The following is a 26,344-nucleotide window of genomic DNA, read 5'->3' as shown; positions in this document are numbered from 1 at the left end:
TAAGAGCAGGGTAGGTCTCTGTTGCTCATTGGTGTATCTATGGCTCTAGCGGTAACTGGTATATAGATGTAATTGTTGAATGAATTAATGGAATTGAATAAAATCTTTGTATCAATCAGTTGTCCTCAGATTTCTCTTGTAATCCCTCTTGTCTTGATGAGACTGTATTCATTAAATTTTTTTGGCTTTTCTTTTGTTGTGAAGGGCTTTTTTAGAAGGAACTTTTGAGGAATCATCTCTGCCCTTAAGGAATTTATATTCCTAAAGAAAGGAAATTGACATTTTGTGGAGGAAGAGACTTCTGTCTTGTAAAATATTTTTGAAAAACTAGAACTTTACTACTCTAATAGGTCAGTTTTTTAAGTTCTCAGTTTACTATGTTAGGAATGTTTGAATTTAGCCCAGCAAAGCACCAGTTTAACTATTGGCCATTTTTACATTATACTTACACTGTTGGGTTTACATTTATCCTCTTTGGATATGAATGAATATTTCTAAAGTACTGGAAAAACCAGGTAACCAGAAACAGGTAAAATGACTAGTGTCTGCTCCTTTAAGTTTGGGCGTGAACTCTGTAATTTGCCATTGTCCCAAAGGCTACCTGTTTTCTTTCCAATAAGAAAATTATTGTTTTAAGGAAATTTCTTACGTTTTCTCTAATCTTCATCTAATATTAGTTGTTTTTACCTGAATGGTGGGGACTGTGGCAGATAGAAAAGGGTCTATCTTGTGTAAACCAGGCACTTCTAAACAGCTTTAGTTGCAGGGCCCAGTATTTCCAGTTCTGAGTTTTTAAAAGAGCAGTGGAAAATCAAGATATGCAAGAATTCTTTCCATCTTTAAATGTTCTTTTATTCAACATTCAGAAAATATATGCTAGGAATGCTCCCAAGAGCTTGAGAACATCAATGAACACAACAAAGATTCTGCCCTTCTGAAGCTTGTATTCGAGCAAACAATGAATGGTAAACATGAGAAAATTATATATTATGTTTGAAGGTGAGGAATTCTATGGAAAAAAGGCAGGGTAAGGAGGGGAGGATTGGTCCCAGGTGGGCAGGTTGTACTACTAAGTAGAATGATAAGGGTAAGCCTCATGGACAATGAGATATAAGAAGAAAAACTTGAAGGGAATGCGGGCCTTTCTCAAATGGATACAGGTGTCTTCTGGTATCCGAAAGTAGAGCATTCTTGTGAAACCTTTTGTAAGCCAAAATGGTATAAAGTGAAAGCAGTTAGCATTAATTATAAGGAGAAATTTTCAAGTGTTCCCAGAGCCAGTAAATGACCCTTCCTAGGCTAAAGCACAGATGCTCACAGGCACGGTTCAAAGTTTTGGTGGCTGGATGCTGAGAATAGTTCCTGGGTAAGGAGCTTGGCCACTCTTGCTGCTTGGGGTGTGTGCTACCTCTCTAATGGCTCTCCTCAAAATCAACACTGAATGCTGTTTTTTGCAAAAGCGAAAATCACTTTCGGATTTCTTTCAATTAGTGAAAACAAGTAACCGATGTAGGTCTTCTGTAAAAGCGAAGTGGGTGTAATGCAAACTTTTGAAAAGCAGGGGTTTCCTGTACCTGATGAAGAGTATTCCAGGCGGAGGGAGCATTAGAGCCAAATCCTGACGGCAGAAGCATGCTGGGAACAGTGGAGACTAGTGGAGCTGGAGTGGAGTGAACGATGAGGAGGTCATAGGAGATACAAATAGTAAGGGTACTGGGGAGTCGGATAGGTCCTTGTAGGTCATTGTAAGGAGTGTGACTTTTACTTTGAGTAAAATGGGCATTCACTGTAAGGTTTTAAATAGAGGAGTGATGTGCTCACTTTGCTGCTTTGAGAGTACTCTTTCAGGGACGAGTGTAATCTAGGTGAGAGAGAATGGTGGGTTCAAACCAGGTGATGAAGAGTGGTCAAGATTCTGGATAAATTTTAAAGATGAGTATGGGGTGTGAGAAAGATGGTTTTTTTAAAACACTTCCTTGACTGACTCACAGGGCCATCTTCTAACTTCTAAATGTAGGCTCATTTACATCATTAATTTTCTAAACATTCTTTTTAAATAATTGTTTAGGTGTAAACTTTAGGTCATTTCTTCCTGGTTTTATCAGAAACTGCATTTGTTACCTCTTTGATTTTGTTGGGTTATCTGATTAGGTGGGAGTCCCCGTATTCTGCATGGTGTGTACATGGATTGGTAGTTATATACCAGGGACTGCTTTGGGCTTGTAACCAGTAAGAATAAGATTATTATTTTGCCATAATGTAATACAAGTGTTGCACTGCTAGTATAGGCAAAATGCTGTAAGAGGCAAAATGAGATTCTGAAATTCTGCTTGTCTGGGGAGACAGAGAATACCCTCTAAGAGGAATAGCCCTGGACCATGAATGATGAGGGGTACCCAGGCTAACCAGCTGGTTTGCTGATTTTCTTCAGCGCATTAGAAAGAGGAAGATAGAAGAGAGATCAGTCTACCTGTTAAAGAAGAAAAATTCAGAATATTTATTTTAAAAATTTCACTTAAAATTTTTTTAAAAGTACTATAAAAAATTAAAAATTTAAGACTTATAACATCCCTGAATCTTCTGATAAATATAGCTTAACTCCTGATAATATTCCTCATAACAGTATAGCTCAAGAAAGTGTATCAACAGGTCTTTCTGTTAGTGGAACAATGTAAGTTGGTATGAGTACTGGCAGTTTCTCCTGAAGTTATGATGTATTTCTGCTCAGAGTAGCTTTTTTAACTCAAATTTTCACAGGATAGCAATTTTACATGTGAATAGAAAGGTAGGGAAATGTTGGGAAGACATTTGAGTCTCAATTTTTGTACTTTTAATACCTTCCAAAGCACTAGATATTTAGTGTTAAGGAAAAGTAAAATGATTTTCAGTCTACTCCAAGGAATCATGAATGGCTAATTTTTTAAACTTGTGGACCTTTAGATGGTGAATGTTGTAATATTCTAATCGAGAAAAACTATATATGTCGAATACTTCATTTTTTGACATTGTGGGTAAATGGGTCTACTACATATAATAACATCACTTAACATATATGCTTAATAACAGAATAATGTCTTGCATGCTATTCCGTGCTGCTTATCTAACAAGTGTTTTTCTTCTAGGTTCAAAAGACGTTGTGATAAAGGCACAGGTTTTAGCTGGTGGTAGAGGAAAAGGAACATTTGAGAGTGGCCTCAAAGGAGGAGTGAAGATAGTTTTCTCGTAAGTCCTGCTTTTTAAGGAAAAATCATCATTATTAAAGAAAAATATACTGTAAAAATGACCCCTTATTATTGAATTGATGAAAATACTGAAATTTAAATACTAAATGAGTGGGGCGCCTGGGTGGCTCTGTCGGTTGAGCGTCTGACTCGATTTTGACTCGACATGATCTCAGGGTCCTGGGATTGAGCCCCGTGTTGGGCTCCGCACTCAGCATGGAGCCTGTTTGAGTTTCTCTCCCTCTGCCTCTCCCCCCGTTGGTGTGTTCTCTCTCTCAAAATAAATAAATCTTCAAAAAAAATTAAAAAAAATAAATATTAAATGAGATAAAATTTTGGCTGTCATATGCTTTTGTTTTTCCTCAGTTGGAGGAGAAAAAAATTTGAGTTCTTTTTCTTTTTTCAGTCCAGAAGAAGCAAAAGCTGTTTCCTCACAAATGATTGGGAAAAAGTTGTTTACCAAGCAAACAGGAGAAAAGGGCAGAATATGCAATCAAGTATTGGTTTGTGAGCGAAGATATCCCCGGAGAGAATACTACTTTGCAATAACAATGGAAAGGTCATTTCAAGTGAGTAATTGTAGACATGATACCTTTAGGATGACTTTACTACATTCAATTTCAGAGGTTGGTTATTTCCATTTGTATGGGAAGGATTAAAAAGGTATGATCCATTATCTTATTTGTATATGTCATGAGCACAACATTTTTGTGTCATTTAAAAAACCCAGCATGGTTAATGATACAAAATTTAATACATAATATTGTGCCTAAAAAAAAGCTGTAGGCAAAACCTTGCTGAAATAGAATCCACAGGACTTCTAAATTGTTAATTTACTAAAAGCAGCTAAAATCCTTTGGCTTCATCTCTAGATTCCATAGACTGAGAAAATAATTTCTAGCAGAGTAAAATCTTTTAACAAAGAGAGTTCTGAACCCATTAAAAGAATGTATTTCCATGACTTCATCTTGTTCTTTTTCAACCTCTTGGTGTTTTTGTGGGTTTTTTTGTTTTGTTTTGTTTTTGTTTTTGTTTTTATAGTTTGGGGTTTATTTCAGTAGTCAGTTTGGTGTTTGGCAAGTTGAAGGATGACATTCAGTAGCAAACAGTATGATTCTAAGGAGCATAACCCTACCTTTGCTTTCCTCTCTTTATGGGAACCTAAAATGCTAGCATTTAGGAAGTCCTTTCATAGACCTGTTGGCATTGAGAGAGCATTGATAATCATTTTATACTATAATTATCTGGCTTTTTGAGTGCATTGGCTAGATAATGGGCTGAATCTTTGTGGTAGCCTCTTTGTCTTTTGAAGCAACTTGAGTATGTATTTGGAAGCCCTAGAAAGGATTTGATGTAAATTACACAATTAGTAATACAACAGAAATTTTCAGGGTAATGAAAATAGGTTTCTTATATAAGACAGCTTTTTAAAAATAGTTATTTTCTATACTGTGATTTTTTTTTTTCCCCCTACAGTTAATTATATCTTTAGTAATGTTTGAGTGATATTGTAAAGTGTCTTTTGTAACTTAATTTTTACAGGAAAGTATTTCTTAAGGTATAACACTAGGTGGTAGTAAAAACCCACTCAGGATATATAGGATAAAAGACATTGTTTTATCGTGGATCACCATATCAAAAACTAATGATGTATGGTGACTAACATAATAAAATAAAATTAAAAGAAAAGACATTGTTTTATTTGTAAGTGATGTCTTTACCATTATAGGTTTCTGTATGTGGTAGAATTTAGTTTTGTAAGTTACTTTAGAAATCTCATGACAATAACCTTATATATATTACACACATTTACAAAAACAATAATTTTACAAATTCACTTATTTTCATTACATTTTCTTTTCCTTTCCATTGATGTTGTATATCAACACGTTTCATTTTGTTATTATTTTTATACTTTTTGTTTTAGAGTTATGAGTCCTGTAATATTAAACATTCAGAGTACCTCATTTTGATTGGAGTAAATATAGCAAACTGAATATGTGTTATTAAAGATATGACTATAACACACTGAAAATATTTTATTAAAGATATAATGACCACTGAGAGAAGAGTCATGACCAAATGCATTAGAGAAAAGGATCAAATTTGAGTTCATTTTAAGGACTTGAATTTTTAGAGAACTCTCTGAGTCTTGTGTGGGGGAAAAATGTTTTTATTTCACACTGCATAGCTGTAATAATTCAGATTAAAAATTTGGTAGTACCAGTGGGCCACCTGGGTGGCTCAGTCGATTAAGCGTCTAACTTTGACTCAGGTCATGGGATCGAACCCTGTGTTGGGCTCTGTGCTTTTCTCTCTCCTTCTCCCTCTGCCCCTCCCCCTGCTTGTGCTTGCTCTCTCTCTCTCTCTCTTTCCCTGTCTCCCTCTCTCTCACATAAATAATTTAAAAATTTAAAAATTTTTTAAAAAAATTAAAAAAATAAAAATTCAATAGTACCAATAAAACCATTTGGCCAACTGTTTGATGCTCTCACATTAGACCAATGTAGAGTTGGTTGGTGTTACCTTTTGGGGTATGGCAAGCATTTTGGGGACTCTCTTTTAAACAAGCAAAAATCATCTATTTAAACTGAAAAGAAAAGAACATTTTTGACTGAATTAAAGTTCTGTGTATAGAAGTCAGCTGATCATTAAAAATTGTTTTTGTTCCTTATCTGTTTTTAGTAGTGTATCATAGGCTCTATTGGTCCTCTTTAGTATGTGTTACATCAGGAAGCTTGGGAAAATATTTACCATAGGGTTGGTATGTCAAAAAATCAATTTAAGTACCTACTCTGTTTTGGCACTTTCTCAAAATTAGATTTCTTACCATTTGCCCAGTACCTGTTGGGTACTTTTGGGCTGACACAAATCTAATTTAGCAAATTACATTTGCTATTTTAATTTTTTTTCCTAGTAAAACATTGTAATTTGCTGTAAATGAATGGTGCATTTAACCATATCAAGTTTTTTACTTTGCCTGGAATAGATATCAAATGCCTCAAGAATTCCAAATTTTTATTTTCTATACTTTTATTGTTTTTTTTTTTTTTTTTTAAGATTTATTAGAGAGAGAGTGAGGGGGGCAGGGGCAGAAGGAGAGGGAGAGAAAGTCTTAAGCAGTCTCTGCGCTGAGCGTGGAGCCCATCGTGGGGCTTGATCTCCTGACCCTGAGATCATGACTTGAGCTGAAACCAAGAGCTGGATGCTTAACCAACTGTGCCACCCAGGCACCCCACTTTTATTATTCTCCAAAAGACACTTTTATTAAGAGGCTTATTTGTCATATTTAAAATTCAGATCTATTTTAAGGCAAAATTTTTTGTAGGACCAAAGAAAAGAGGAATTTAGGTTAAGAAGGAGAAAATAGCATTATTAATTTATTTGAAATTCTAACTATTTGCTAGAACTTAAATAGTTCTGAAAGTTTATCACTAAAATTTAAAGTTGAAACCAAATTGTTTAAACAGAAACAGCATGCATTCAGCAGTCATGACCAAATGCAAAACTATAGTCATTGTTTTAACTGATTTATATTTACCTGTGTAAGCCTTCTTCTGATCAGCTGCCTACAATTTTGGGATTTTTTTCTAATTGGCTAGGGAATTAGTACAGAGAGAGGCTGTTCACTTTCTTTTATATATTATTATTTCATATGTATTTTTTTGTCTTTTTTCCTAACTTACCGCTAACTCTTGGAGACCTAATCATTACTTCAGTGAGAATTTAATATTATCTTTTCCCTTTCAATAGTGCTACTTCTTTGTGGCTCTTAATTTCTCTTATCAATAGATATTTTAAAAAAGGTAAAACTAAAATAAAATGTTCAGGGGCTCCTGGTGGCTCAGATGGTTAAGCACCTGCCTTTGGCGCAGGTCATGATCCCAGGGTCCTGGGATCAAGCCCTGCATCGGGCTCCCTGCTCAGCGGGAGTCTGCTTCTCCCTCTCCCTCTGCTGTTCTCGCTCTCAAATAAATAAAATCTTAAATAAAATAAAATGTTCAAGTATTTTAAAAGTTTGTTGGTTTCTACCTCTTCTGTTGGATAAAATTATATTTTGGGGTTATCAATACATTAATTTACTTATATTCTACCTCAGTAGCATGATATTAATCGAACAGGGCCTTCTTAAATCTGTATCCCCCCCTCCTTTAGATCTTTGTAAAAGCTTATAATTATGAACTGCCTTTCTAGAGAGGAAGTGAAGAATACCTTTTCATTTGAAATTTATTCAGGAACTAAAATTTAGACTATAATTTCAAACATTTCTCTTTAGCTTGCTATTTTTCTCTTCTTTAGTCTCAGGAGGCACAATGAATTCTTTCATTAAAAATTTTGTCTGTGCTGGGCGCCTAGGTGGCTTGGTCGTTAAGCGTCTGCCTTCGGCTCAGGTCATGATCCCAGGGTCCTGGGATTGAGCCCCGCATCCGGCTCCCTGCTCGGCGGGAGGCCTGCTTCTCCCTCTCCCGCTCCCCCTGCTTGTGTTCCCTCTCTTGCTCTCTCTCTCTGTCAAATAAATAAAATCTTAAAAAAAAAAATTTTGTCTGTGTATATTATAGTGAGTTCTGATACCATTTATCCAGAGTTGGGCCAAACCTCACAGGTTAAGGGTACAGGCCTCCACATGGCTTGTGCTCACTTACCAGCCTCAAGTTTGGGGTTCCCCAGGTAACCTGTATGCTTAATAGCTGGTTACAAATTTGGGGGTTCCTAGTGCCCCATCAGGTTTAATAATTTGCTAGAGTGAATCACAGAACTTAGGAAAATACTATACTTATGATTACAGTTTTACTATAGCCAAAGGACACAAATCAAAACCAGCCAAATGAAGACGCACAGGGCAAGATCTGGGAGAGTTCCAAACATAAAGTTTCCATTGTCCTCAGGTACATGTCACTCTCCTGGAATATTGATACATGACAGTGCACAGAAAGAACACTGCCAACCACAGAAGCTCATCAAGTTTCTTGTCTAGTTGTTTTTTCTTTTTTTTAAAATTGTGGTCAAAAATATGTAATAAAATTTACTGTCTTAACCATTTTTAAGTATACAGTACAATCATGTTAACTTTATGCATATTGTTGTACAGCAGATCCCTAGAATTTTTTCATCTTGCAAAAATGAAACTATATCCATTGAGCAGTTCCCCTTCTACCACTTTTTTTAGTGCCCGGCAATCCCCATTCTACTTTCTGTTTTTAAGAGTTTGATTTTTTTAGTTACAGTTAAACCTCATGTACGTGGAATCATGCAGTATTTGTCTTTTTTTGTGACTGGTTCATTTTACTTAGCGTTTATTGTCTACAAGGTTCATGCTGTAGCATGTGTCAGGATTTCCTTTTTTTATTTTTAATTTTTTTAAAGATTTTATTTGTTTATTTGACAGAGAGAGTGAGAGCAGGAACACAAGCAGGGGGAGTGGGAGAGGGAGAAGCAGGCTTTCTGCCGAGCAGGGAGCCCGATACGGGCCTCGATCGTGGAACGCTGGGATCATGACCTGAGCCGAAGGCAGATGCTTAACGACTGAGCCACCCAGGTGCCCCCAGGATTTCCTTTTTTTAAAAGGCTAAATATATTCCATTGTATGTATATACAGTTTTTCTCATTTTCTTTATTTTTTGTCTGTTGATGAACATTCAGGTTTCTTCCTCTAGGCTATTTTGAATAATGTTGCAGTTAATGTGGGTATGCAGATAATCTGTTTGAGATACTGTTTTCAGTTCTTTTGGATATACCTAGAAGTGGGATTGCTGGATTGTATGATAATACGGTATTTAATTTTTTGAGCAACCTTACACCGTTTTCCACAGTGGCTCCACTATTTTACATTTCTACCAACAGAGTTCAAGAGTTCCAATTTCTCCACATCCACCAATGCCTTTTTTTTTTTTACAGAAATTATCCCTTATGGGTGTGAGGTAATATCTCACTGTGGTTTTGATTTGCATTTCTTTAATAATTAATGATAATGAGTACCCATTCTTATATGTGTTGGCTATTTGTTTATTGTTATGGACTGAGGTTTATCTCCCACCCCAATTCATATGTTGAAGCTCTGTCCCCTAATGTGATGATGTTTGGAGGTGAGGCCTTTGGTAATTAGGTTTAGGTGAGGTGATGTTGGTACTGTGAAGTGGGGTGCTGCTATAACAAATACATAAAAACACTGAAGTGGCTTTGGAACTCGGTAAAGGATAGAACCTGGAAGAGTTCTGAGGTATGTGGTAGAAAAAGCTGGGATTATCATAAAGGGATTGTTAAAGGTGATTCTGGTCAGAAAGAAAAGCGCTCAGAAAGAAAAGAGCTATAGAGAAAACCTCCATTTTCTTAGAAAATATATAAATAACCATGAATAGAATGTTGGTAGAAATATCCATATGGATAGTAAAGACCATTCTTTTGAGGTCTCAGACTGAAACGAAGAATGATGGAAAAAAGGTGATCCTTGTTAAAAAATGGCAAAGAACTTGACTGAATTGTGTTTATGTTCTAGTGTTTTGTGGAGGGTAGAACTTCAGAGGGATGAATGTTTAGCTGAGGAGATTTTAAAGCAAAGCATTGAGGGAACAGCTTGGTTCCTTCTGACTGCTTATTGGTAAAATGTGAGAAAAGAGAAATGAATTGAAGAAGGAATTGTTAATCTAAGCAAAAAGGAATCAGAATTTAAAGATCTGGAAAATTCTCAGTCTGCCTATACTGCAAAAAGTGAGAAAGCTATTTGGGAAAGAATATGAAGGATGTGGCTGACTAACCATTTGATAAGGAGATTAGTATGGTGTGAACCATGAACTGTGAGAAATAAATGTCTGTTGTTAAACCACCCAGTTTACTGCATTTTGTTTTATACTATTCTAAGCTGATGAAGACCTACATCTTTGGAGAGATGTCTATTCAAGTCCTTTGCCCATTTTTAAATTGGGCAAAGAAAATTATTGCCAAAGAAATATTGCCAAGAAATTATTGCCAAATCCAAGGTCTCCTAGAAGTTTTGCAGTTTCAGCTCTTACATTTAGGTCTTTAATCCATTTTGAGTTAATTTTTGTATATGGTGTAAAGTAAGGGTCCACATTCATTATTTTGCATGTGGATATTCAGTTTTCCCAACACCATTTTTTTTTAAAGATTTTATTTATTTATTTGTCAGAGAGAGAGAGCACAAGCAGGGAGAGAGGCAGGCAGAGGGAGAAGCAGGCTCCCTGCAGAGCAGGGAGCCCGATGCGGGACTCGATCCCAGGACCCTGGGATCATGACCTGAGCCGAAGGCAGGTGCTTAACCGACTGAGCCACCCAGGCGTCCCTTCCTAACACCATTTTTTGAAGACTGTCCTTTCCCCATTGTGTAGCCTGGCACATTTGTCAGAGATCATTTGACCATATACGTGGGGATTTATTCCTGGGTTTTCTAGTCTGTTATATTGGTCTATATGTCTATCTTTATGCCAGAACCATACTGTTTTGATTACTGTAGCTTTATAATATGTTTGAAATCAGGAAGTATGATGCTTCTAGCTTTGTTTTGCTTTGTCAAGATTATTTTGGCTATTCATGGTCCTGTGAGAGTCCATATGAATTTTAAGGTTTTTTTCTGTTTCTGCAGAAAATGGATGATGAAAAAAAGATTGTACTGGGAAAATGTGCCAGTAGGGATTGCATTTAATCTGTAGATTGCTTTCAGTAGTATTGGACATTTAAACAGTATTAAGTCTTCCAATCCATGAACACAGGATATCTTTCTGTTTATTTGTGTCCTGTTCAGTTTCATCTAGCACTGTTTTATCATTTTCTGTGTACAAGTCTTTTATCTTTCTGGTTAAGTTTATCCTAAGTTTATTTTATTCTTTTTGATGCTGTTGTAAATGGGATCATTTTTTTAATTTCCTTTTCAGATTGTTCACTGTTAGTATATAGAAATGCAGGACATATTTGTGTGTTGATTTTTGTATACTATAACTTTGCTGAAATCATTTAGTAGTTCTTAAAGTTTTTTGTGGGTTCTTTAGGGTATCTATATACATGATCATGTTATCTGTGAACAGAGGTAATTTTACTTCTTCCTTCCCTATTTGTATGCCTTTTATTTCTTTTACTTGCCTGATTGCCCTGGCTAGGACTTCCAAATGCTATGTTGAAGAAAGTGGCAAGAGTGGGCATCTTTGCCTTTTTTCCTGATCATAGAAGGCAGCTTTCAGTTGTTTGCCATTGAGTATGTTGGTTGTGGGTTTTTTATATACGGCTTTATTATGTTGAGGTAATTCTTTCCATTCCTAGTTTGTTGAGTGTTTTTTTTTTTTTTTTTAAAGATTTTTTATTTATTTATTTGACACAGAGAGAGATAGTGAGAGAGAGAGAGCACAAGCGAGGTGAGCAGCAGGCGGAGGGAGAGGGAGAAGCAGGCTCTCCGCTGAGCAGGGAGCCCGGTGTGGGGCTTGATCCCAGGACCCTGGGACCATGACCTGAGCCGAAGGCAGATGCTTAACGACTGAGCCACCCAGGCGCCCCTTGTTGAGTGTTTTTATAAAAAGATACTGAATTTTTTTCAAATGCTTTTTCTGCATCAAAAACTTGATTCTGTTAATATGGTGAATTACTTTGATTTGTGTATGTTGAACCATCCTTGCATTCCAGGCATAAATCCCATTTATTCATGATTTTTAATCCTTTTAGTGTGTTACTGAAATTGGTTGCTAGTGTTTTGTTGAGAGTTTTTGCATCAGTATTCATCAGAGATCGTGGTTAGTAGTTTTCTTGTAGTATCTTTGTCTGATTTTGGTATTAATGCTGGTCTCACTGAGTTTGGAAGTGTTCCCCTCTCCTCAGTTTTTTGGAAAAGTTTGAGAATTATTGTTAGTTCTTTAAATATTTGGTGGAATTCTTCAGTGATGCCCTTTGGGCCAGGGCTTTTCTTTATTGGGAGGTTTTTAATTACTGATTTAATCTCCTTACTTGTAATATGTTTATTCAGATTTTTTTTTTCCCCTTTAGGACTCATTTTTGGTTGATTTGTTTCTAGGTATTTTTCCATTTCTTTTAGGTTATCCAATTTGTTGGCATGTAATTGTTCATAGTAGACTCGAATGATCCTTTTTATTTCTGTGGCATCCATTTGTAATATCTTCTCTTTCATTTCTAATATTTGTTGTTTGAGTTTTTTCTTTCTTTCTTAGTCTACCTAAGGGTTTGTAAATTTTGTTGATCTTTTCAACAAACCAGCTCTTAGTACTGCATGGAGCACTGGATGTTATACGAAAACAATGAATCGTGGATCACTACATCAAAAACTAATGATGTATGGTGACTAACATAACATAATAAAATTAAATTTAAAAAACCCAACTCTTAGTTTTATTAATTTTTTCTATTTTCTATTTTATTTCTGCTCTAATCTTAATTATTTCCTTCTTTCTGCTAACTTTGGGTTTAGGTCTTTTTTCTAGTTCCTTGAGTTGTTAAAAAAAAAAAAGTCCCTGAGCTGGGTGCTTTTTCCCAACTTTTGGGAGCTGTGTTGACTTCTTTCTGGAGTATTACAAGTTCTACAGCATCCCAAGATGCTGAGCTCTCTTGTGTTCTCAGTTGTGTCATGTCTCCCCTGCACCACCAATTAGAGTATGCTTTTCCTAGTCAGTCCTCCAAGTCAGGTGAGACAGAAACCAGTTGCTTTGTAGCCCCCTGAAAAGTAGGAATGTTAGAGATGCATTCTACTTCCCCCTTTCCCTCCCAAGGAAGAAACAGGGCATTGGGCTATTTCTCTTGATCTTTAGCTGTGTCAGCCTAGGGGAGGGGCTGCCTTGGATGAAATGAAATGGCTTTTCTTACCTGTTTCATTGCATTTGAACTTAAGGTACTATAATTTCCTAACTGGTTTCTGGCATTCTCATAAAGAGATTTATTCTCATAGAAGGAAGTAAAAATTCAGATCATATATTGTTAAGTTAGTGTTTCTGTGGGAGGATGAGGTTTAGGGCTTCCTATTCTACCATCTTGCTGATGCTGATGTCCATAGTTTTGGGGGGGTGCTTTATTAAGTAGGCATGACTGATTAAATCATTGGCCACTTGGTTGAGCTTAATCTCCACGCCCCCTTTCCTCCCAGAAGGGTGGGCAGATATCATGTGGCTCAAAACTCCAAACCTCTAATCACAGTGTTTGTCTTTCTGTCCTGGCCTGTGGCCTACCTGAGTCATCTCCTTTGTAATACTAGGGGTGCACCATGAATCACTTCATTAGCATAAACTGTCAGATGTAGTGGAAGGTTTAAAGGTTGTCCAGACACTGGGGACAAAGGCCAGCCAAATTCTTTATTACACATGCATATTGCAATCTAATCACATAATATAAAATTTAAGGGGTATGAAGATGTACAAGGAAGTATAAATCTCCCACCCACCTGTTTCTCAGCCACCCAGTTTTTCTCCATGGAGGCTGATACTATTTTTTAAGTTGTTTTTTCACTTAAGTAACAGTTAATTCTCTTAAAAAAGTAATAGGTTATTTCTTTTCCTCTTGGCTATTGCCTTACTTTGAGGATTTGAAGGACTGTTTTGTTCTCCAGACAGTAATGAATGCAATACTATTCCTTTACATTATGTCTTAAAATGAGTTTGTTACTGAAACACTAGTTGCTGGGATAGAAAAGTGAAAATAGTCTTTTGTTTTTGTTTTTGCTTTTTTCCCATGAAAGTCACCCCTCTCCCCGATTAAGAATACTATGTTCACGGGGCGCCTGGGTGGCTCAGTCGTTAAGCGTCTGCCTTCGGCTCAGGTCATGATCCCAGGGTCCTGGGATCGAGCCCCACATCGGGCTCCCTGCTCCGTGGGAAGCCTGCTTCTCCCTCTCCCACTCCCCCTGCTTGTGTTCCCTCTCTCACTGCCTCTCTCTGTCAAATAAATAAATAAAATCTTTAAAAAAAAAAAAAAAGAATACTATGTTCACTGTAAAAAAAAAATTGGGGGGGGTGGAATAGTGACACAAAATAATAAAAGTCTTATCATGTAATGTTTTCCCATCTTTTTTTTTTAGTTTGTGTGATTAGTGAATGGGTACACTTTTAAACATACTTCATGTTAAAAAACCCCACGCAATTGAGAATAGAATCTAGAGTTTTATATCATTTTTTTCCCACGTAACACTACTGAGATAGTTTTCCTATATCATTAAATAGTCTTCAGTAATATGGTTTTACCACTTCCTTGTTTTTGCAGGTTAAGAGTATTTCCAGTTTTGTGGGTAAATTAACAAATCTATTAGATTATTTTGCTCTAAGGTTTTTTTTCTTGATTGATTTTAGATGACTTAAAAGTTAATTTAATTATTTACTATTTACATCTTATCTTCTTATATTGTTCATGATAATAGCCAGAACTATTGTTTCAAGGTAGGTAACTTTCTTTTTTACTAACTTGCAGTAGGGCTAGAGCTTATAAAATCTTCAACTTTAATTCATTAGACTTTCCTTTTTAAGTATCAGTATCTTTTTTTTTTTTTTTTAAGATTTTATTTATTTATTTGAGAGAGAGAGAATGAGAGACAGAGAGCATGAGAGGGAGGAGGGTCAGAGGGAGAAGCAGACTCCCCGCCGAGCAGGGAGCCCGATGTGGGACTCGATCCCGGGACTCTAGGATCATGACCTGAGCCGAAGGCAGTCGCTCAACCAACTGAGCCACCCAGGCGCCCCTAAATATCAGTATCTTTTTTAATGATTTTTAAAAATGTTCTTTAAATAATACTTTAATTGCCCTTCAGTTCTTAAGAAAAGTGCACAGGTTATATTTTATATATATATTTTATATATATATTATATATTATATATATTTTATATATGAATGTTTTTCCTTCACAGGTGAACTGTTGTCTTCCTCTACTTTTTTTTTACTTCTTTTCCATTATTTCAAATGAATGCTTATAAAGGGGCACTGTGCAGAAGGTATAAAGAGAAATTCTCCAGGAAATTTAAAAATAGGAGTGGGGATTGATAGCTGCCTAAGTCTGATAGTGTGCATAAATAGGTTTTAACATTTTATTGAAGGGTCCAAAATAAAATCTGGATGTTTTGTCTGTTTCCCCTCTTGCTAGGGTCCTGTATTAATAGGAAGTTCTCAAGGTGGTGTCAACATTGAAGATGTTGCTGCTGAGACTCCTGAGGCCATAGTTAAAGAACCTATTGATATTGTAGAAGGCATCAAGAAGGAACAAGCTGTCCGGGTATGTTGTATTCTGAAAAATTTCTCTCTAGCTTTATTGGATAATTGTAATACTTAAATAAAAAAAGAGAATTAGTGAAGTGATTGACGAAACTTAAAAAAAATTTTGAGTGTCAAGGCATGTTAATACCTTGTTTGAAATTGAAACTTTTAGAAGTATCTATATTGTTTCCTTTCTTTCCATAAATATTTCATTACTTGTCTTTAAAAGGTAAGGATTCTTTTAAAATAGGCACTCTACCATTGTTATACCTAGTAAAATTAATAATAATTCCTTAATATCATTACTTACTTACCTAGTCATTCACATTCCCTTGTCTCAAGTTTTTCATTTTTTTTCTTTTAAATTTGTTTGAGTTGGGATCCATTTAAGGTCTTGCATTGCTTTTGGTTATTGTCTCATAGGTCTTTTTCTAATTTAGAGGTTTTCTTTCCCTCACTCTCTTCATCTTCTTTCATTTGTTGTAGACACTGGGGTGATTATACTTTATTGGTTATCATAGTCTGGATTTTACATCCCCATGGTGGCATTTAATATGTTTCAGCCTCCCCTTTATTTCCTGTAAAATTGTATGGAAAGTTAGGCACACTGTCTTATATATCCCTGTGATAGATCAGTGATTTTATTTTTTGAGGGGTTTATGGGTGCTTTTGAGAACCTGATGAAAGCGATCGACTTTTAGTGTCTGCACATACAGAATAAGTTTTGCCCACAATTTAATTAGTATTCTGTATAGTCCTTTTTGTGTGCTTCTCCCCCCCCCACCCCATTATCCACCCTTCCCACCCCCTGCCAAAAAAAAAAAAAGCCCAACCATGAAGTTTAATACCATGGCCTGTGAGAGTTGCTTGGTAAGGTTGGTAATACTGCTATTGAATTAAATTGTTTAGTTTGGGTATGAAAAATAAGTGACCCATCTTAAAAGAAAAGTTTGAATATTAAAGTTTGAATGAAATTACCATCTATTAGTGGGAAACTATGTCAAAATAAGCTTATGATATTGAAGTACAGTAGAACAGGAATTTTTGACTGGCACATAGGTTTAAAGGAGATAGAGAAATTACTCTGATAATGTCAGTTAGGCAAAAGAATGGTATAAATCTTTAAATGGGACAGAGGTTCGATTCATTAGGTAGTTATGTAAGAGTGATGACTGGAGGGGCGCCTGGGTGGCTCAGATGGTTAAGTGTCTGCCTTCGGCTCAGGTCATGATCCCAGAGTCCTGGGATCGAGTCCCGTATCTGGCTCCCTGCTCCTTGGGAGCCTGCTTCTCCCTCTGCCTCTCTCTCTCTCTGTCTCTCATGAATAAATAAATAAAATCTTTAAAAAAAAAAAAAAAAAGTGATGACTGGACGGTTAAATTTAGATGAGAAAGAATACTTGATTTACAAGACTACTTGAAGGCATTATCTACTAAGATTATAGCTTTTTGAGTGATGAACAGAAATAGTACCTAGCATAGCATTTGGTAAATTAATGTCATTCTGGGTTGATCAGAATTCTGTCGTAATTCTCAAATGTTTAGATCTAAAATGGTGGATTATGACCTGGTGAAAATCTTTCTTAATGAAATAAAATTTCATTATTTCTCATTTATTTCTTATTATTCTTTATTTGAAATGTCTTTTTTTTTTTTTTTTTAAGATTTTATTTATTTATCTGTCAGAGAGAGCATACAAGCAGGGGGAGCGGAGCGGCAGGCAGAGGGAGAAGCAGGCTCCCTGCTAAGCCAGGAGCCCAATGCAGGACTCGATCCCAGGGTCCTGGGATCATGACCTGAGCCGAAGGCAGATGCTTAACCGACTGAGCCACCCAGGTGCCCCTGAAATAACTTTCAATTGAAAATCACATTTCTTAGCTTGATTATCTACTTTATTGGCATTTGATTTTTTACAAAAACCATATTCACCCTTAAAGAATTTAAGATTTTCTGTAAAAATGTATTGCAGCCTTAGACAGCAGTTGGAAAAGAGGTGAATGTCCTCCATCGTGTTTTTGAGCAGTGGCAGCAGTTAGAATAAGCATATAGACATGTAGCTTCTGTACCAGTGGTTCAGAATTGCTTATGGAACTTCAAAAATTGTGGATGGCTTGGTCCACTGTAGAACTTGTGAACTGGAACTGCTGGGTTGGGACCTTGGGATATGTATTTAAAAAATAAATAAATAAATAAAAAATAAAAAGCTCTTCGGTATATCTAGTTAGGAATTTCTGCTCAAGACTGTAAACTCTTCTATTAGATTGGAAGCTTAAGTACCTGTATCTTTTGGGCTTCACTTACATTAGGTACTCCGTAGATTTTTGAATGAATGCAGTTATACTGGTTTGACTGAATGTGTCCTCTGCTTGGTAGACATTCTTCATAAATTACCTAAAAGGTAAAATCAGGTGATTTAATATTTCTGCTATCATTTGGACCATTGGGATTGTCAGTCTGCCTTTTATATGTCATTTTAATAAAATATAAGCCTCTTCTTCCAGTTTAGGTTTGCCATAAGGCTTAGAGGCAGTATGGAGGCTATGGAATAAACACTGGAACTGGAATCTAGGCAAATGGCAAGTCACTTGACCTCTCTGAATTTCTTTCTCATTTATAAAATGGGCATACTACTTGCCTTGTGAGAATTTTGAATAAAAAGTTTTGTTTAACCATTTAGTAATAGTAGCTGCTGTTTCAGTCATTCGTGTTTGACTACAAATGATTCATGCTTATCATTTTAATGATAAATAATAAGGTTTTTTATTTACAAGAATTTAATGTTGATTGGATAGATGCAACATACCTATACTATAATAAAGAGACAAATGAATTTCAGCTTGCACAGAAGATGGGATTTCCACCTAATATTGTGGATTCTGCGGCAGAAAATATGGTCAAGCTTTACAACCTTTTCCTGAAATATGATGCAACTATGGTAGAAATAAATCCAATGGTAGAGGATTCAGACGGAACTGGTAAGGTATCTTTTTTTATCAAACATTAATGATGTATTTACCAATCATATGTTTCACTAAGGAAGTTGAACTCATAAAGGAGTGAACTCACTCCTATGTAGAAACTTATTTTATAGTAAATAGAATGAATGTCAGCAAATATTAAAGATACCTATTAAAATAAACACTTTATGTATTTTTGTACACATGGGGGGGTTAATGCTGCACTGTACAATATGGGGGTTACTAGCCACATGTGGCAATTAAAATTAATTAAAATGATTTATGATTAAAATATTCCTCAGTCGAACTAGTCACATTTCAGCTGCTCAGTAGCCACGTGTGGCTATCACATTAGACAGCACACATATAGAATATTGCTATCATTGCAGAAAGTCCTTTTGGGCAGTGCTGATTAGAGTTTCCAGTGTGGTAGTGAGTAATGGCTGTAGTTATGGGAAGTAGCCATTTTAGTCTCCCACAAGTTTCAGACTTTAGAATCATCATGGATCTTTATTATTACAAAGGGTAGACTTTGTTACTTGAGTCCTTTTAATATTTTTATCCACCGGGGAAATAAGATTAGCTTGTCACTTTGACACCTTTTCTTTTGTAAGTGTTTAAAGATTCTGAATTACCACACTTTCCATGTATAGTTATTTTAAAAATATAAGTTGTGTTATTGTAGCTTAAGTTTTTCTTGATTATTTTTTATTTAAATTCAGTCAGCCAACATACAGTACATCATTAGTTTCAGATGTAGTGTTCAATAATTCATCAGTTGCATATACCACCCAATGCTCATCACATCATGTGCCCTTCTTAATGCCCATCACCCAGTTACCCCTTCTCCCTTTTCTTGATCATATATTAATTACTTTTATTACTGTAATTTATTGGATTTTGTTTCAAGTCACTTTGGACATTGTAACCTCTTAAGCATTTGTAGATCCTCTTTCACTTTTACACTTCTAATTAGTTATATTCTTTATTATACAAATTGATATTTGGTTGGTCATTTATATGGTTGTATAAAGAATGAGCAAATTCTCTTTTGATCATACAGGTAGTTTATAAAACTAAAAAAAAATTTTTAGAAAGGGTAAAGGCACATTCTAAAAATGAGATGTTCAGTGAAGGAGAATTATTTGTATAAAACAGGTATTTCTTTTTTTTCCTTATGTAATAATAACATTGAAAGCAAGATTCCTGAATTATTTTCAGCTGTGGAATTCTGCAGCCATATTCTCTTGCTAAGAGAATGTCTTTGTTCTCTTAAAAACCATTTTTTCCCTTTGTATTTAGTTTCTCTTCTTTGTATGCATTTCTGTATATTTTGAAGGAGTTATTTTTCTTTGCTGATTAAGAGCATTGTATATTTATTTTAGAAAATTTGCACCAAGGAATATCGATAGGTTGGAAAAAACTCATATAACCTCATTACCTAACACCATTTTAATTTTTTAGTAGTTCATTTCAATCTCTAATTGGGAACATATTGTCTATTCAGTTTGTATCTTTCCTTTTTTAAACTTAAAACTATATAATAGAATATTTTGATGTTAAATATTTTTCAGTTTTTAAATGCTTATATATTATTTGTATATAAATATTTGCAGTCTTGATTCATATAGATTCTTAGAATTTTTGGGTCAAAGAGGAATAATATTTTCACATATGTTTGATTATTGGGTCAGGATAATAACATTTTGAGATGTATTTTGCCAGATTGTTGTCTGGAAAAGTTGTTTCTAACATACACAGTGTCCATTTCATTGCCTACTTGTGCCAGAAGTGAGTTTTATATTGGGTTTAAACTCTGTCAAACTAATAATCAGGAAATGGTATCTTAATTTATTTTTCAATTCTTTGATTACTTGTGATGTTGAGAATTTTTCATGTTTATTGGGCATACGTTTTCCTCAGTAGACTGCAAATTTTCTGTTGATGTCTTTTGGTAACTGTGTTAGTTTCCTGTGGCTTCTATAACAAATTACTACAAATTAGGTAGCTTAAAACAACAGGTACTTAATGTCTCAGAGTTTTAAAAGCCAGAAGTCCAAAATCAGTGTTACACGAATTCAAGGTGCTCCCTCTAGAGGCTCTAGGGAAGCCTCCATTCCTTGCCTTTTGTAACTTCTTACGGCATTCTGTGATTTGTGGCCGCCTCATTCTAGTTTCTGCCTCTCTCTTATAATGATACTTGTGATGTAATTTAGGGCCCTTCAAGATAAGCCAGGATAATTTCCTTCTAAGATCCTTATTTTAATCACATCTGTAAAAATTTTAACATACAAGGTAACATTCACAGGTTCTTATGTATTAGGACCTGTTTATCTTTGGGTGGCCATTATTCAGCCTATTATGGTACTCAAAGGAAACTTTTTTTATCACTTCAGATAATTTCTCCTGCCCCATTCTCCTTCCTTTATCCTTCCAGTATCACATGTTAGGTAACTTCTTGCTGTCTGACAGGTCACTTTTTTTTTCAGATTGGGTAACTTCTGTTTATCTGTCTTCAGGTTCAGGTTCATTGACCCATCTCCAATTAATACATTGTTAAGCACAGCCAGTGAATTTTTCATTTTAGGTATTGTACTTTTTAGTTCTAGATTTTCCATTTGGCTCCTTTTGATAGTTTTATTTTCTACTGAGGTACCTATCTGGTCTTTTATTATGGCCATATTTTCATTTAAATCCTTAAACATATTTAAAAGAGCTTTTGGAGTCCTCTGATTCCAAATCTGGGTTGTGTTGGGTTTGGGTCTTCTTGACTGCTTTTTCTCTTTATCGGTGGTCATATTTTCCTGTTTTTCCTTCACTGATCTAGTTGTATACTGGATATTTTGGGAGATACAGTATAGAGACATAATTCTTTTATCTTCCTCTGAAAGAGTGTTGATTTTTTGTTGTTATTAGTAGTTAACTTAGCTGGACTTCAAATTTTGTCTCTTGTGTTGGGTAGCCTTCAGGGATAGCAAGGAGAATGTTGTAGTTAATTGGAATGAAGAAGGGATAAAGCACTGAAAGATGAAGTTGGGAGACGTGACCTTCATATTAGCCATTTTGGTAGAGTGCTGGAGGTAAAACCTGATTAGAGTGGATTTAAGGGAGGATGGTGGGAGGAAAAATTTGTGCAATGAGTTTAGGCAAAGTGGTGGCAGATGTAAATATTTTAGGTTTTGTGGCCCACACATGGTCTTAGTTCCTGCTGCTTTTCTTCATATCCTTGTTCTTCTCCTTCTTCCTTTTCTCTTCTTTCTTCACAACCCATTCAAAATATATAAAAATGTGAAACCCGTTCTTAGCTCATAGGTAATGCAAAATAGGCATAGGCTGAATCTGATCCCTGAGCCATAGTGGTTTTTCGCTGACGCTTGATTTAAACAGACAACTCTTTCAAGAATTTTTGCTGTATTTGAAGAGAAGAGTAAGGGGGAAGAGGTGGCAAAATATTTTTTTTCTGCTTTTTTATGGTGGGAGAAATAACAGCATTTTTGCACATCATTGGGATTTAGCCAGTGGCAAAAGGGGGGGCAGTTTATAATGCAGGAATGATAGAATTGTTGGAACAATGTCCTTAAGTAGGTAAGAGGCAGTGGGGTCCAGGGTGCATGTGAAGGGGGATAGCTCGGTACTTGGCTGGTTAGTTTTTGGTAATTTTAAAACAAATTTTGAGTGTTTTTGAAGTGGTTTTTTTTTCCCTCTTTTATCTGTTATCATTTGCCTAGGATGAATGTAGAACTAGTAACTGATGAGCAGTTTTAATTCCCAAATATTCTTTTTTAATAAACAATTTGAATACATTGTGAACATAAATTGAAGTACTTTCAATAAGTAACAAAACCTTTTTCCCCTAAACTGAGAACATTTGATTATTGGATGGTTTATTATGTTTGTTTTGAAATTAAGATCACTTTCTTTTTTTTCCTTCAAAGTGCTGTGCATGGATGCAAAGATCAATTTTGATTCTAATTCAGCCTATCGCCAGAAGAAAATCTTTGACTTACAGGACTGGACCCAGGAAGATGAACGGGAGAAAGGTGCAGCTAAGGCAAATCTCAACTACATTGGCCTTGATGGAAATATAGGCTGTCTAGGTACCATGTATTGTTATGTTAAAGTTGGATTGGCTGAACTTAATTTATTTTCTTTGTGTTTGTTGTTTATACAAGTCATTTTCCCTCTTGACAGTAAATGGTGCTGGTTTGGCTATGGCCACAATGGATATAATAAAACTTCATGGAGGCACTCCAGCGAACTTTCTTGATGTTGGTGGTGGCGCCACAGTCCATCAAGTAACAGAAGCATTTAAGCTTATCACTTCAGATAAAAAGGTAAGGGCAGGGCTTATGTTTTAGAATTTGAATGACGAGAAGTAACTTGATTAATTAGTAGATCTGGTCATTACAGTAGTAGAGCATTAAATTTCAGAAGACCTAACTAGTTTAGAAAAAGTTACTGAAATCGATGCAATAAAAGTTAACTAGAAAAAAAGGTAAAGTTTCCCACTGTAATTTAGAAAACAAGATGAAGATATATTAGATGGTATTAGGTAATACTATAAATGGTAGTGATCTGGTATGGGAGCCATTCCTGTGGAAAACTGCTGGAGATGGTAGTTGACCACAAAAGCCCAGAGATCTGGAAAATTTATAAAGCTACAAAGAAGAAAATTAAAATTACCTTTAATGCTATCTAGAGATAATTTTTGTTACTATTGACTTGATCATTTTTTTGACTTCTTAATGCTTGTATATTACACACACACACACACACACACACACACACACACTCTCACATTCCCTGTCTTTCTTTCTGTTTACATATATATCTTTATAGAAACAACTTTATTAAGATATAATTCACATGCCATCTAGTTCACCCATTCATAAATATATATCTTTCAAAACAACATAGTTTGAGTTTTCTGGCTAGCATATCTTGAACCACTTTTTGCATTCACTAAGGTGTTCTTCTAAAACACTCATTTTAATGTTTGCATAAATCTTTCATATGTAGATAGGCCATAAGTTAGAACTATGATTTTATAAGTGATTATCAGAATACAAGGGATGTGAAGCATCATGATCCAAAAGATGCACAATATTATCAATCATTTTTTAAAAATATTTTATTTATTTATTTGACAGACACAGAGAGAGGGAACACAAGCAGGGGGAGTGGGAGAGGGAGAAGCAGGCTTCCCGCCGAGCAGGGAGCCCGATGCGGGCTCAATCCCAGGACCCTGGGATCATGACCTGAGCTGAAGGCAGACGCTTAACGACTGAGCCACCCAGGCACCCCAATTATCCATCATTTTTTATTTTTTATTTTATTTTTTATTTTTTTATTTTTTTTTTTTAAAGATTTTATTTATTTATTTGAGAGAGAGAGAATGAGAGAGAGCACATGAGAGGGGGGAGGGTCAGAGGGAGAAGCAGACTCCCTGCCGAGCAGGGAGCCCGATGCGGGACTCGATCCAGGGAGTCCAGGATCATGACCTGAGCCGAAGGCAGTCGCTTAACCAACTGAGCCACCCAGGCGCCCTATCCATCATTTTTTAAAGAAGTATATCTACTATGTGGCCATTGTGAGTTTTGTAAGACTTATGGAAAAATAAGATAGTGGCTTCTGTGGAACTAGTTTTACTGAATTCAGAACTGAGAATTCCTCATTGGTAAGGAGCATTTCTTACTCACTGTTGCCTCTTCCTGTGGCTGGCATAGTGCTCAGTGCATACAGAGGTCATTAATAAGTATTTATTATTGATGCTGCTGACAATGTACCTTTTTACTTATGATGTTAGACTCTAGAATTGTTTTTAAAAAATCTGTTTTACCACTTTTTGAGCCTCTAGAATTATTTGCCATGTTTCGTTTTACAAAAAGCATTGAACTGAAATGAGAAATAAAAGTGCTTTATTTTCCTTGTTTAATAACTATTCAGAAAATAAATCTTACTGGAACTATATTTCTATAGCTTTTTTTGGCATAAGCTCTAAAAGCAGAGTATTAGCTAATTATTTAACTGTTGAGTACTTACTAAGGTGAACTAGAATTCTAATTATTTTTCTAAGTATGGCTTTTAGGGTCTAGGTACAAGAATGGAGAAAAGCATATGAAGAATTTCCGTGTTGTGGACTGACAGGAAGGGCATTGGAGTTGGAAACAGGCCAGGAACTCTTGGAGACAACATGGATAGCATTGAAGTAGCTGTATACTTATTATGTCTCTTTGTGTTGGACACTGTACTTGGATTTGGGAATACATGGTTACTTTGCTCAAGGCATTTATAGTCTGACTGGGATGGTAAACTAAATGTAGTATTGTGGAAAAACAGAAGTCAGAGCTGGTAACAAGTAGGAGAATCAGAGAGGCCTTCCCTGAATGAATGATTTCTTGAGAAATTGAGTGAGTTAGGCAAGAGGAAGAAAATATACAAAGATATATAGAGTCCAGGGACGCCTGGGTGGCTCAGTTGGTTAAGCGTCTGCCTTCAGTTCAGGTCATGATCCCAGGGTCCTGGGATCGAGTGCTGCATCGGGCTCCCTGCTCAGCGGGGAGCCTGCTTGTCCCTCTGCCTGCCACTCCCTCTTCTTGTGCTCTCTCTCTTTTTCTATCTCTGATAAATAAAATTAAAAAAAAAAAAAAAAGATACATAGAGTCCAAAAAGACCACTGTGTTTATGGAATGGTAAGATGCTTATGTGTAAGAATACAGCATTATTGGAATGAATGATTAATGTTGGCAAATTGAGACCACATTGTAAAGATCTCTATCTGTAGTTAGGGAGTTTGGATTTTAACTTCCTTACCCTAGTCCATACAAAGGGATATATATATATATAAATATATCCCTTACCTTTTTGTTTATTGTTTATTTATTATTTAACTTATTTTTTTTTTAAAGATTTTATTTATTTATTTGACAGAGACAGCGAGAGAGGGAACACAAGCAGGGGTAGTGGGAGAGGGAGAAGCAGGCTTCCTGCCGAGCGGGGAGCCCGATGTGAGGCTCGATCCCAGGACCCTGGGATCATGACCTGAGCCGAAGGCAGACGCTTAACGACTGAGCCACCCAGGCGCCCCCTTATTTAACATTTTTTAAAAAGAAGGTAACTGTTAATAGAGGATGAAATGGAGAGGAGGGAGGCACTGGCAGGAGAGATAATTCAGTTGTTATACCTGCTTGTGCAAAAATATGAAGAGGTCCCTGACAAAGGTAGTGTCAGTAAGAATAAAGCAAAGAAACCCAATTTAAAGGCATGTCTGAGATAGAATCATTAAATTCATTTTTTCCTTTTTGTTGGGAGGCCATGGAGAAGGGTTGGTTAGGTTAACAGTAGGACTTTTGTTTGGGGAGAATCATTGGGTGGCAGTGCCTTTTGTGTAGTCTGAGGCAAAGTAGAGAACTAGGTGTTTCTGACTGAATGTGTTAAGCTTGGATTGTGGTGACTGTCTAGCAGGTGATTATAAGGATACTATACTTCTTGTAATGGTTGGATGTGTATTAAGGAAGTCCTCAGTACTTTGAGAAAAGTTGAAGTGTTAGGAGTTGGTAAGATGACCCATGTGAGTGAGAGGCTGAAACCAAGAATGTGAACCCCTGCCACCCCCAGAGCTGAAGGATTGAATAGAGAAGGAAGACCCAATAAAAGAGAGAAAGAACAAACTGATAGATAGTTGGAGATTAGGAGAGAGCAATGACATCCAAGGCCAAGGTAGAGAGTTTTGAGAAGTAAGGGATAGGCAGCAGTGTCCATCTGTAGGAGTGATCAGGTAGAGTAAGGACTGAATTAATGATTGGGAACCCTAGCAAGAACAATAGGGGGAGAAGGGGGCAGAGACCAGGTTATAATGGGTTCAACTGTGATCAGGAATTGAGGGAGTAGAGACTTTCAGGAGAGATTATCCTTTCAGGGTATTTTTTCTTCCTTCCTTCCTTCCTTCCTTCCTTCCTTCCTTCCTTCCTTCCTTCCTTCCTTCCTT

The 26,344-nt window shown here is 36.0% G+C and overlaps 1 protein-coding gene across 2 annotated transcripts in view; it reads left to right on the top strand.

The window, feature by feature from the left end:
- Positions 1-26,344, top strand: part of SUCLA2 (succinate-CoA ligase ADP-forming subunit beta) — a 45,414-nt gene that overhangs the window by 13,455 nt on the left and 5,615 nt on the right. Inside the window, exons 3-8 of one of the 2 annotated variants that reach the window (XM_021689428.1) lie at positions 3,123-3,222; positions 3,628-3,790; positions 15,292-15,420; positions 18,237-18,375; positions 22,293-22,454; positions 22,549-22,691. In XM_021689428.1, the coding sequence (XP_021545103.1) occupies positions 3,123-3,222; positions 3,628-3,790; positions 15,292-15,420; positions 18,237-18,375; positions 22,293-22,454; positions 22,549-22,691 (836 nt within the window). The remainder of the gene's footprint in view (positions 1-3,122; positions 3,223-3,627; positions 3,791-15,291; positions 15,421-18,236; positions 18,376-22,292; positions 22,455-22,548; positions 22,692-26,344) is intronic. The other variant, XM_021689429.2, reaches the window with a different exon arrangement.

The sequence above is a fragment of the Neomonachus schauinslandi genome, chromosome 3, assembly GCF_002201575.2.
Source record: "Neomonachus schauinslandi chromosome 3, ASM220157v2, whole genome shotgun sequence".
Classification (NCBI taxonomy): domain Eukaryota; kingdom Metazoa; phylum Chordata; class Mammalia; order Carnivora; family Phocidae; genus Neomonachus; species Neomonachus schauinslandi.
Note: the sequence above shows the minus strand (reverse complement) of the source record. Positions and strands in the feature narration are given on the sequence as shown.